The sequence below is a fragment of the Limulus polyphemus genome, unplaced genomic scaffold (assembly GCF_000517525.1).
Source record: "Limulus polyphemus unplaced genomic scaffold, Limulus_polyphemus-2.1.2 Scaffold3711, whole genome shotgun sequence".
In the NCBI taxonomy this organism is placed as follows: domain Eukaryota; kingdom Metazoa; phylum Arthropoda; class Merostomata; order Xiphosura; family Limulidae; genus Limulus; species Limulus polyphemus.
In genome coordinates, this window is record NW_013669321.1 from 66677 (window position 1) to 79918 (window position 13242).

The 13242-nt window shown below is 33.2% G+C and overlaps 1 protein-coding gene across 1 annotated transcript in view; it reads left to right on the forward strand.

Annotated features, from left to right (window-relative positions):
* LOC106469892 (twitchin-like) overlaps positions 1-13242 on the forward strand; it is a gene marked incomplete at its 5' end in the record, with an annotated part of 114304 nt that overhangs the window by 66340 nt on the left and 34722 nt on the right. Inside the window, 9 exons of the mRNA XM_013930413.1 lie at positions 922-1026; positions 1663-1860; positions 2521-2632; positions 3036-3211; positions 4988-5266; positions 5671-5843; positions 8117-8246; positions 8713-9015; positions 9213-9324. Of these exons, the coding sequence (XP_013785867.1) occupies positions 922-1026; positions 1663-1860; positions 2521-2632; positions 3036-3211; positions 4988-5266; positions 5671-5843; positions 8117-8246; positions 8713-9015; positions 9213-9324 (1588 nt within the window). The remainder of the gene's footprint in view (positions 1-921; positions 1027-1662; positions 1861-2520; positions 2633-3035; positions 3212-4987; positions 5267-5670; positions 5844-8116; positions 8247-8712; positions 9016-9212; positions 9325-13242) is intronic.

Genomic DNA, 13242 nt, shown 5'->3' on the forward strand with positions numbered 1-13242 from the left:
CAACAATTATTAGAATAATAACATGCTCTTTACATGTTATTATTCTATGTTATGCAGTGCATTATTTAATTAAATAAAAATTTAGTACACTACTATCATTAGTAAAAAAAAACGTAGGCTTATGTGTTATCTACAGCCAACAGCAAAAAAAAAAATTCATTCCATATAAAAAATAAAGTTCTGGATTACATTATCTTATATAACAGAAAAGTAACAAAAATGTAATCTTATTTTACATTACATTGTTTTTTACATCATTGAAATTTAAACACACCTTTAAAATTTGTGGGTAAACAACTTATTTTTGAAAGTATTTAAATGATACCATTTTAAATAAATAATTCTAAATTATTTAAATTTATCAACTTCATGAAAAGACCTAAAATGCTATATTGTACTGAAGATTGATCATTCACATATGAATACTGAAATAAAAGTTATGAATTTGATATTGTGTGAAGCCACTATACCACTAAAGTTAGATCAGGAAGTTTATACGCTAAACGGTATTAGTCACACGTCAGTTAAATTTTATTAGAATATTTATTCATTGTACATCATTAGCATACTCATTTATATTTAAAGGAAAGTATATAATTAAAAAGTAAATGTTTTAAAATATCAATTTTGTGACACATTTCTCGGTTATTTCAACAATAAGCCACCTGTTGGGACAGAATTGCAATGCTAAAATTCAACATTCAGTTCCTTGCAATGGAAACAGCAGCAAGCCCATTGAGGCTTTGCTATAAAACAAACCAAGAAATTCAACAAGTGATTAATAAAAACAAAGTGTTTCAAAACAACAGTTTTTATGACACATTCGTGTATTATTTCAATAAAAACTTTAACTTCTTAATATGATTATATTATTCTAATGTTAAAGAAATTTTATATATAAATGTTTTACCTTTTTTTCAGCTGCACCATCTCCACCTGAAAACCTGAAGGTCACACGAGTTGGACGAAGCTATGTAGATCTGAAGTGGGACAAGCCACAGTCTGATGGAGGCAGCAAGATTACAGGTGAAACTTAATATGTAGCTATTTGTTTATACTTACAAATACCTTGTAGTTCAATATTTTAGGAAAAGTAATTCATATTCTTTATTTCAGAAATATTCTTTATTGTAATATGGAATTATTGTGTATCATGTTTGGGTGAAAACCATAATCAGAGTAGTTAGGTTATCTCTTCACAGTATTTACAGCAAATAAAAATATGTTTTTAGTAAATTATATCTCATAGTTTTTCTATGAAAAGAAATTCAATTGAACTTGGGCAACCATACACTTCTGCTAATTATAATGAGCCCCCCAGTGGCACCGTGGTATGTCTGCAGACTTATATTGCTAGAAACTAGGTTTCGATACCCGTGGTGGGCAGAGCACTGATAGCCCTTTGTGTAGCTTTGTGCTTAATAACAAACAAACTAATTATAATGAAATTTAACACCTATATAAATGTACTTTCTTTTAGAGATAAATAAAATTCCATGATAAATATGTTAAACTTCCTTGTAGATGTTTGGCAGTGTTACAAAGAACTAATTTAAATTGCTTCTAAAAGTTAGAATCGCTTTAAAAGTTATGTTATGTTTAGTTTTATATGAAGAAGTTATGGTTTAAACTATACATTCTCTACTTACATTTTCTTGGTAGGATACATCGTTGAGAAACGAGAAAAAGGCAGCTCTTTCTGGTTCAAAGCTAATGATTACAGTGTTATTGACTGTGAGTACACAGTCTTGAACCTTACAGAGGGTAGTGAGTGTGACTTCAGAGTTTTTGCTGTGAATGCTGCTGGTAAGAGTGAGCCTGTAATGACATCTGGACCGGTGAAAATCCAAGAATTTTCAGGTATTAAATGTCTCTCTTCTAAGTAGTTCCATTCTAATGAAATTCTTGCCATTTCTTCAATACTACAACTTTACTGAAAGCAATTTTTCATTAAGCTAGTTTTAGATATTCTGATCTGTTTGTCAAAAGATGTGAGTGGTACTTTAACTGTGATAAAGTTTAAAAGTTTTATGTAGAATGAATGATAAATTTACTCACCTATACTTCACATTGTACTTTTTTCACTGCCAAGATATTTGTAGTTTAACAAATATTTTTAATACATATTTTTCATTTGTATCCCTTTTAAACATTGATAGGCTATTGAAAGCAAATTATTTTTAGATATTTTAATTTGTCTGTCATTTGAAATTAAGTATCTTTCTATTTATCTATGTGTGAAAAACGTTTTTGTATAAAAGTATTATTCGTAATACTAATTTTCACTCATCTTTCATTTAATATTTGCTCCCAATGTACATATTCCTAGCTGGAAATTAGTACCAAAACATGAATATGCATAAGTACACTGGCTAGAATATTCTTCAATTTATTAGTATTAAAATGAAACATTTAAATATTTTATATCATTACTTATTATTATTATTACCTAACTACAACAAGTTTGATTATTCTTTTAAGAAGAATTGTAAGTTGGGCATTTTATTGGAATTTTTGTAGATGGTGTTAAGCCAGAATTTGTCAGAAAGCTTTTGAATAAGAATACCAATCTTAACAAGTCTGTGACACTGGAATGTGAAGCAATTGGTAAACCACACCCTGTAGCTCAGTGGTAAGATGTTTTATTGTGTCATTTTATTTTATTTTTTTATGATTTTTTATTATACCTAAAATTTAATCCATTCATAATTTCTGTATCACTTTTGATTCTACAAATATGCTAACAGTTTTACATGTGGGTAACTGTTATACATTAATTAAGTAGATTTTGTTTTCCATTTTTAGTTAAAATTTAGATTGGTGTAATCCCATAATGATTTAAGTTATCAAACTAATTCTTTTAGAAATATATTTTTTCATCTTTAATTAGAATGACAGTAAAACTTTGCCGTTGCCAAAATTGTCTATTTAAAGGTTTCTTTGTCAAATCTAATGTTAATAATTATTTAATTACAATCATGTTTCTTTAATCGAATTTCAAAACCTTAGACTTATGCAAGATTTTTAAACATCAGGTTTAAGAATGGACGAGAAATTCATCCAGGAGGACGTATTAAAGCTCTAGAAAAAGAGGATGGAGTTTATAAGCTTCAAATTACAGAAGTTTGGGACACAGATGATGGAGATTACACGTGTGAAGTCAATAACTCTCTAGGCTCAGACAGATGTACTGCAAGACTTAATGTAGCGGGTATGTGTTTTACTTCTTAAACTTCAATCCAATAGTCTTGGAGTAAAACATTATCATCTTGAAATGCAATATTATTGGTCATACAAGATCAGCAAAATTGTTCAAGCAAATTCTGGTAGTTATTCACCCTTCCAAAAATAAGGTTCATTAGATCATTTACACTTCCTGCACACTGTTGAAACAATTGTGAAGTCAAATGCTTCATTTAGTTCACTCTCTATTTGTGCTTTTTCCCATCAGTAAGGAAATGTGACCCATTAGATCACATAATGTTATTCATTATCCACACTTTGTACTATAAAACTATTGAAGATATGCTTTCAAATCAAGATATGTAAATCAAATGCCATGTAGCAAATTGTCTGATGTTCTTCATATGGTATGGTTGGACATAATCAAATCTTGACCATTGTAGAAGGAATATTAGGACCCATTGTGACCTTGTTGTACTCTACAAGTCCACCCAGTCATTTTTTCTCTCATTGACTGAGGAAGTGAACAACAGTTATAATATCTAATATCTAAGGTGTTGCAGGTTACAGTATTTAAATTACAAAACTGCGATAGTAAGTTAAACCTATCATAGTGTAAGAAATTACATGTTTGTGTAATTAGCATTGAGTAAAACAGTTTCTGTGTTAAGTTATCACTCTCTATCAAGTTGCAGGTAAGAACATTTAATGTTATATAAAAGTAAATATGGTTGTACTGTTAGTCTATTAGATTCTCAAGATTTGATGACTTGAAATAATTCAGTAAAACAAAAGTAGCTGTAAACATATTCAATCTTTCTTAGTTTTTGCATAATTGACAACAGTACAGTAGAATAATGTATGCTGCATGTCTGGATACTTTATTAGGACCTCACACGCACATTTTAAAAATACTCCATTTAATTGAACATGCAAAATAGACTGATGTGTCAGGTCCTACAAATGTAGTCGTTTTTATGGTTAGTCCATAACACAATAGGCAAAAACTAGGATATCTCTGATTTATGATAGGTCAGTTTAGAAGGAACTTTGTTAACAAAGACCATTTCTTTGATCTGATTTTCAAAGACATTCATCAGAGTTTACTGTCAACTGCAACTAAAAGGAGATACATAAGGCATCAGGAAAACTGTTTCCACAAAATTAGTTTTCATGTCGTGTCTTTGATGTACAGTCCTTATAAATACATTAGTGTTTCATGTCGTGTCTTTGATGTACAGTCCTTATAAACAGTAAAATCTCTATAATTTCTATAATACATTAAGCTCAAAAACCATAATAATGTTTACATAACTTTTTTAAAAAAAGGCTGAAGAGATGTATATTTAAGATAACACATTAGAAATATTGAATTACATGTATTATAAGTTATAATTTAAATGCTGAAAGTTTTTTTTAACAATTCTAAGATTTTGAATCCAAAATTGACATATTATGAGGAATGTGGGAAAAAAAACCCATGCAGTTTAAGTGATTTATATCATAAAATTTAGGCCTACATGTATTATAGTTTGAGGTATTTTGCTTTTGAACCACCATAAAAATATGCTGTCGTGTCTTTGATGTACAGTCCTTATAAATACGGAAACACTAATGTATTTATAAGAACTGTACATCAAAGACACGACATGAAACACTAATGTGTTTATAAGTTAAAGACAAAGAACCAATGTTTTTGACCATAACTTTGGTGATCATACTTTTAACATGTTTAAAAGCTTTTGTATCAAGATTCTATTTCGGAACCAAAGATTTAATATTCTTTTTTTTTTTAATTTCATAGCTCCTCCAAAGATTGAAAGATGTCCTAATGAAGTCTGCTTCCCTGAACATGATAATGGAAAAGTGAAGATTTTCTTCTCTGGAACTGGACCATTTGAAGTGAATTTGTTTAAGCATGGACTGGAAGTGAATGAGAATGAACATATGAAAATGACCATTTTTGATGATTATGTCATCATCTTTTTGAGAGAAGCCTTGAAGAATGATGAGGGCAAGTACAAGCTAACAGTAAGGAATGAAAGTGGAGTGGCAGATGCCAGTTTCTCTATGATTGTTACAGGTGGGTGTAGAGGATAAAGTAAATAGCTCTTTTATGGTTAATTAAAGTATAGGTGCTACATCAATAAAAATGAATACAATTTTTCTACACGTATAGTTAGCAAGTATGTATGTTTACGACACCCATATAACACTGAAACATGCATCTAAGTATGTCTAAAAATTGCAGTCAAAATATATATTAAAACACTATTTAGTATCTTAAACTGAGGCATATCATTATAACAGTCTACAGTATAATTCAACTAGTTGAGAAAATTGGTATGATATAATTTTGTATTTATTATCTGAAAATCAGTATCGCCATACTTTCAAACATCTTGATCATTTTAATTTAAAAAATATGTAGCTGCTACTTTGAAAGATTATTTGTATGTCAATTGTACTTTTTTTTATATATTAAAGGTCTTCCTGGACCACCTGAAGGACCACTAGAGGTCTCTGATATCACACAGCATACGGCATCACTTTCCTGGCGACCACCAGCTCATGATGGTGGCTCCAAAATCACACATTATGTTGTGGAGAGAAAGGAAACTAGTCATAGTCAGTGGGTGATAGCCACAAGCTACAGTAGGGTAAGTTCATCTAAGCCTTTTGCTGTATTTAGTCACAGGCAACTTTCTAGTATATCTTTCAGAAGCCATTGTTGCTTTAAGTCTGAAGCTACATTCAGGTGAGCCCATTGTTGGCTGTTGTGGGTTTAAGTAATAATATTAGGTATGTAAGTTACTGACTTGTTGGTTTAAGTCATCACTAATTGTCAAGTAAAACAGTTAATGGCTGTTGTTAGTTTAAATATTAAGATATAATAGTCAAAGTTATTATTTTCCTACACTGAAAATATATTTCCATTAGGTACTAACATTTCCTCACATAATAGCTATTTTCCTTCACTGCTGCTCTCTATATGCAATTTTTTTTTGCGTGCCACAAGCCTAGAAAATTCCCACCTACCTCATGATCAATGTGGTTCATTGCATCTTTGCATGTAAATTTCATCCAACAACCCTCCACCGTTAGGAGTGTGACACACCCTCCTGATGCACTTGATTTTACCTAACCTTTGAGATTAGGCAGAAATTAAGCACTGGTTTTAAGTGGAGGAAGAAGGGTGGGAAGTGGTACTGACCCCACATCCCATTGAAATCACTGGAATTGTATTCCAGGATAAGAATGAATGGAGGGCTCCCAGCCACAGATCAAATGGTAGGAAAACTTAAAATGGATGTGCCCCTTTGTGTAAAGTGGCTAGGGAGCATCAGACTACACTCAACAGGTCAACTTCAGGCCACAGTCCGGCAGCATAAGGCATACATAATCTGATCCGTGCTAGGAGGGGATCTACACCATCTTCACCTCAAGTTAAGTAGAATGAAAAGATAAAAATTCCATACCAGCTGAATAAACAGGGCACACGTGTGCAAACCCACAAGAAACACCAGTCATCTTGGAACCCAAGTTCCGAACAGTGGTTGGAAGGGATGTGCCAATGTGGCAGTTCACCTCCAATCCAAAACCAATTGGGCCATTTCCACTGTATGCAACATCTACCTCAGGCAGTGAACTTCCCTAAAATGGAATGCCAGAGGGACAACATTCACTCTGTGCAACATCATCCTGTGAATAGTGCCACACAAAAGCTGGAATACATGGATGATGGGCTGACACTTTGAGCAACTACAGAGCTGGGGCAAATCAAACTTGATCTGCACAACATCAACCTCTGGGACCCACCAAACAGAGGGGGAGTAAATGAGCCCAAAACCCATGACTATGGTAAGATGAGGAATCCCGATCAACACATGTGAGGTTTAAGGTTGACTGCTCTAGCTTTAATCCAAAACCACTCACTGAGAAACAACATCCAGTCACTTGTAGGATTGGTGATCCCAATCAGAGGGGTGAACTGCAACATTAGCAGATCTACTCGAATTAATGGAATATACTATTGTGATATATATACAACATCATCCCTTGGATAAGACCACACAGAAGCTGGGTGCGCAACATCGATCTCCAGGATCCACCGCACAGAGATGGAGTGCACGATTGGATAATCAATGCCATCTACACCGGCAGAACACCACTGTCCCACTCTCTACTGAATGGAAGTGAGCACATTCAAAAGGTTACCTCCATGGTTCACCACCCTTGTGGCTCAGAACTGGAAAGTGGCAAGGACTCTCATACTCCACTAGAAGAAATTGGGGCAAGAAACAGTGGAATCTTTGGAGGAATGCTAACACGGTGAAATGGGTGACCACCCCTAATTTATTCAATCAAAGGAATGGCAGGGATGGGCAGCATTCCCCTTCTGCTTTACCCATGAAAGTTCATGGGTTATTATGGTCTGGAACGGGCATGTGGATGAAGAAAAATACCGTGAGGGAAAACTAGTAATCTTGTGACAGTATGCATTAATGGCCATGGGTAAACATCAAGATTGATGGGATAAGCATCCACCCAAAGACATCCAGATAGGATTTCAAAGAGGCTGGAGTGTAGAGTCCCATCAAGGCAGGTTTTGAAATATCACATTTTTTTATCTGTTTTGGGAGGTAAATTTAAAAAGCTATAGACATTCTAAGGTAAAAACACTTACGTATTTGAATTATATCTGAATTATCAAAATTGGAAGGTGCTTGAGATATAAATAGTTTACTTAAAATAGAAATTTTGTACTAATTTATATTTTAAGCTGTAAATATATCTATAAACATAAGTTTTACACTGAAAAATGTACCAAATCTTACTTCCATGTGGTAATTTCTAGTACTCCAATGATAGTGATGAAATAGAAGCATTTAAATGGAACATTTAACAAGATTGGTGTTAATTTGATCAACAGGATACAAACTGTACAGTTCAAGGTTTAACAGAAGGTGGAGAATACCTCTTCCGTGTAATGGCTGTTAATGAAAATGGACAGGGTTTGCCACTAGAGGGTACTAATCCAATAATTGCCAAAAATCCATTTGGTAAGTAATAGTAGTTTAAATGGAATAGTCTCCAAAATGTATAAAAAACTTTAAGTTGTATGAAAGATGATCTTTATCACATTATTCATGATAATGAAATTTTAAATGGATTTTACTTTTATAATGAAAATTTCTTGAATCTTTATGACTCATAATGAGCATAATATTTTATTGCTTTTATTTAATACATCACATTGTTTTTAATGTACATCATTATTATGTATTTTTTTAACTATTATATATATATATGATTAAAAAATAATTATTCAAGTTATTTTCCTTCGAAAACATAGTATTCTTTCATAGTATTTGCTGAATTATAGAGGAAGTTTAAATGCAAAACAATTAATAACATTTTACAAATTTAAGAGATTTATTTGACTTAATGAACGATTTTTTTATTGGAATTAAAACATATGTATACTTTATAATAACTTATATAATTAACACTTTATATTTGCTCTAGATCCACCTTCTGCACCAGGAGTGCCAACTGTAACAGAGGTTGGTGGTGATTTTGTAAATCTTTCTTGGGAGAAACCTGAATCAGATGGTGGTGCCCGAATACAGGGTTACTGGATAGATAAACGGGAACATGGCACTCAGACGTGGCAGCGGGTTAACCAGTTCCTTTGCATTACAACCCAAATCAACATCTCAAACTTGATTGAAGATAGACAGTATGAATTCCGTGTGTTTGCTGTGAATGAAGCTGGCATTAGTCCCCCATCAGTAAACTCATCTTCTGTTAAGATCAAAGACCCATTGAGTAATTTCTTTACTTTATTTATACACTTAAAATGTCCTTGTATAAAACTTTCAAAGATAATAAGATTCTATAGTGTAACTTAAAAAAAAAGTATAAGTTTAGTAAAACTTCTATCAAAATAAGTATTCCAAATAATTAATTACTTTTAATGTGACAAAACAACTTTATAAATATTTTTTATCTTAAACATAAAACAGCTTCAAGTCCACCAGAATTTATTGTCCCACTCCGGCAGATTGTGGCTGTAGAAAACAAGAGTGCAGAATTCGTTTGTAAAGTTACAGGCAACCCAAAACCACAAGTTACATGGTAAGTTTAAATACTGTCTTCACTTGCAGTATTTTACATGATCTCGTTCAGTAAATAGAAATCTTAGCCCCAAACCACTGACTTTATGATAACCTGTAACTGTTTTCATTTTTGTTATTGTGATAATAATCTAATTCTTTTCAACATCTAATATCATTTGCAAACAAAAAAAACCTTTATTTTTAAATATGTTACTGCAATAGTTTTTATTGAACAACTTCTGAATATAAGTTGTGAACATAAAACAATGTTTCCTCTTTATATACGTATACTTATAGTGTTTACAGTTTATTGGAGCTAAGATATTGTAGTATTGAAAAACAATTACTTGTAGTAAGATTTTTATTTTTTGCTTTGTTAATGACTTTGGTACAATCAACTATTTGTGTAGGTATTGTTATGTCATATATTTTAATGACATACATACATACATACAATATATCTTTATATAGTGTTCTCTTTCTATAAAATATGGTTTTTAATGTTGATCAATTTAATAGTACTAGATGCTCAGAAAATTATAAGTTGAAATATTGGTTGCTGTTAGCCTGTTTGATAATACTATTAATGTGAAATTTGTAGTCTCATGATCATATTATTATATTATTTTTTTTGTATTTAATTTTTATAAATAATTTTCAAAAAAGTGGTAATTCTGACCTTACCTTCTTACACATAATAGCTTTCTTCAATTTTGTACTGTCCTCAATTTGCACAATTTTTTTCTGGTCACTAGCCCCGAGGCTCTAAAACTTATGTGTTTCCATGTGATACTGATGTGCTGTAACATGCAAATGGTGATGCACCCTCCACCAATAGCAGTGTGACACACCCTCCTATCATAGCTGACTTCCTATACTGATTGTTCAATCACCACTTCCTTATTTGGCACTTGTGTGTAATGACATGAAGGCTACTGGAAGAACACCTCCACAAAGAAACCCATCAACAGCATGCCTGGCCAATACATTGATGGTAGGTGAAATTGCCATCAAAGAATGAGATGAAGAAACAAAAGGAAGGCTGTAATGCACGAGGCTCTGAAGAGCAAAAGGCACAAACAACTTATAGCTCAGAGAAGGTATCTCTCAATGACGCATTACGACCAAACCTGAAGGGGAGTTGTAAGGCCAAATGAGGGAAAAGTAGTACTGCCAAAATCATCTTATGTACATACAACACAACCAAACCTGAAGGGGAGTTGTAAGGCCAAATGAGGGAAAAGTAGTACTGCCAAAATCATCTTATGTACATACAACACAACCAAACCTGAAGGGGAGTTGTAAGGCCAAATGAGGGAAAAGTAGTACTGCCAAAATCATCTTATGTACATACAACACAACCAAACCTGAAGGGGAGTTGTAAGGCCAAATGAGGGAAAAGTAGTACTGCCAAAATCATCTTATGTACATACAACACAAGAACAAGTAGAGCCGAAGATGATTTAAAAAGACTGACCGAGGAGCTAAGAAACATCTCTTGGGACATAGTCAGACTAAGCAACTTGATGAACTAATGGGAGGCATATGGATCTATGAGATCAGAAGAACAGAAGAGAACACAAATGAAAAAAGGTATAGCATTCATCTAAGACTAAAAGACTACGTTGAAAGGTTTGAAACATACTCAGACAGAATTATATCCTGCAGACTGAAACTTCAAGACAATACATCACTCCAGGTAATACAGATGTTGATGATGAAGAGATAGATCAATTATATGAGAAAATAGAAAACACCACATACCACATAATTATGGGAAACTTCAATGTGAAGATCGGGATCAAAAATAAGAAGGAAAATGTTAGATGTATGGGACCATTTGAAATCTGAGAGAGAAATGAAAGAGGCTAATACAATTTGTGGAAGCCAACTATTTGATCATAGCAGGAAGCACATATTTTGAAAAAGCCAGGAAAAGATACTTGACATGGGAGTCATCTGATGGAAACACAATGAACCAAATAGACTTTTTACTAACCTCTACAAGGAACATCATTTAGAACTGCGTCATAACAAACGTAGACATTGGAAGCATCCACAGAATGGTGAGATGGAAATCAAAACTGGACAAGAGACTGGTACATCTAAAGAGAATCCAGAGAAATAAATCTTTAAAAACAAATATACAAATGATAGAGAGAGATACAAGGAGACATTCGAACTACAGCTGAAAAACAGATTTGAAGCACTTAGTGAGGAACAGCCAATTCCAGAAACTCTGACTACAATCCTACAGGAAGAAATAAGGACAGTACAAGTCACAGTGGCAAAATCTGGGGAAAACAGGTCAGATGCAGACAAGGACATTGAAGAACTAGATACTAAAAAAAAAGGAGTTAAGAAGAAAAGAGAACAAAACAGCAAGAGAAAGGGTAGAATATGCCGAACTGAACAAAATTGTCAAGAAGGAAAGAAGAACGAGAGCAAGACACAAAAGAAAAGAAATGATTGAAGAAATGTTAGTGAAAGGCACTGGACCAAAGGAGATATACAATTGTGGATCCAAAAGAAAAATCACACATCATCAGGGAAGATCACATCAGAAAGAACAGAAGTGTTGGGAATTTGTTCCAACTTCTACAAAAATTTGTACTGGTCAACAGTCACCAACTAGACAAACACAGTAAAAACAAGTCCAGACACAGAGCAAGTACCACCAATAACTGAGTATGAAGTGGAAAGAGCAATGAAACAAATAAAGAAGAGAAAATCACAAGGGATAGGTGGGATAATGAGTGATGTACTAATACTAAGTGGCAAGGAAGTACTGAGTTATTTAACCAGAATATATATATAATGAAATTGACACTCACTAAACAGCTTAACTCAAGTTTGCAACAACACAAAGAGCAATGAAAAGAAAGATGGTAAAGATCAAGCTCCAGAATACTGTGCTCATAGATCAGAAGAAACACTGGGGCAAGAGACATCTCCAAGTATATTGCAGAATCAAAATGGAAATGGGCTGGACACATTTCTCGATTAAAATACAACAGATGGATAAAAAGAATCACAGAATGGCAGACCCATAGAGGGAAAAGATCGAGAAATAGACCACACAAAAGATGGCGTGATGACATCATAGAGAAAGAGAGCATCATATGGCCGAGGAAAGCAGCAGATAGACAGACTTGACGTCGTTGGTGGAAGGCTATGCCTTGCAGTGGGTGGACACAGCCTAGAATGAGAATGAGTGTAATGACATATCTTTTTATCGCTTGGAAAATTTTCAGATATAGGTTTTTTTTAGTGGAAGTATCTCCAAAGATATTTCATGTTGTGGAAGTATTTATTGTTATATTTTTGTTTTCCACCATTTCTGCACATGTGGGTTTTAGGGCCTTTAATTTGCACATTGTTATTTCATAAATGTCAGTATCGTCCACTTTGTTTGGTGTGAGATAACAAGACATTCTTCATGTTAGTCTAACAACTACACTGGCATCAGGCTTGTCATTGTCTGTTGGGAGAAGTGATGAATTTTGGGCAGTGGGTGGTGGAATATTTCATGTGGCCTGGACCTTCTTTTGTACCTGATGCACCTCTGTTTATATTTCTCACTTGTGACTGAAGGGATTTTGCTGGGTTTTCCCCATGACCTACTCTTATACCCATGCTGTCTTGAATCTACCTAAGTCTTTCTTGTGATTTTGGGACTAGGTTTCTTAGGTATGTTTCTTTCCTTCGCTTTATAATTCGTTCCCTGCTTCTTACTTTTGTGTTTTACTTCCTATCCTGATTTGTAAGTCTTCATTCAATTACTTTTCCAACAAAAAAAAATTTAAAAATTAGAAAAAATTGTTCTAAACACAAAAGAGCTCAAAACATCAAAATAAGAAAAATACCATAAATCAAAAAAAGGTTTACTGTTATTTAGTTCAAAACCTACAAAATCTTCATTGCTTTCACTGTAATT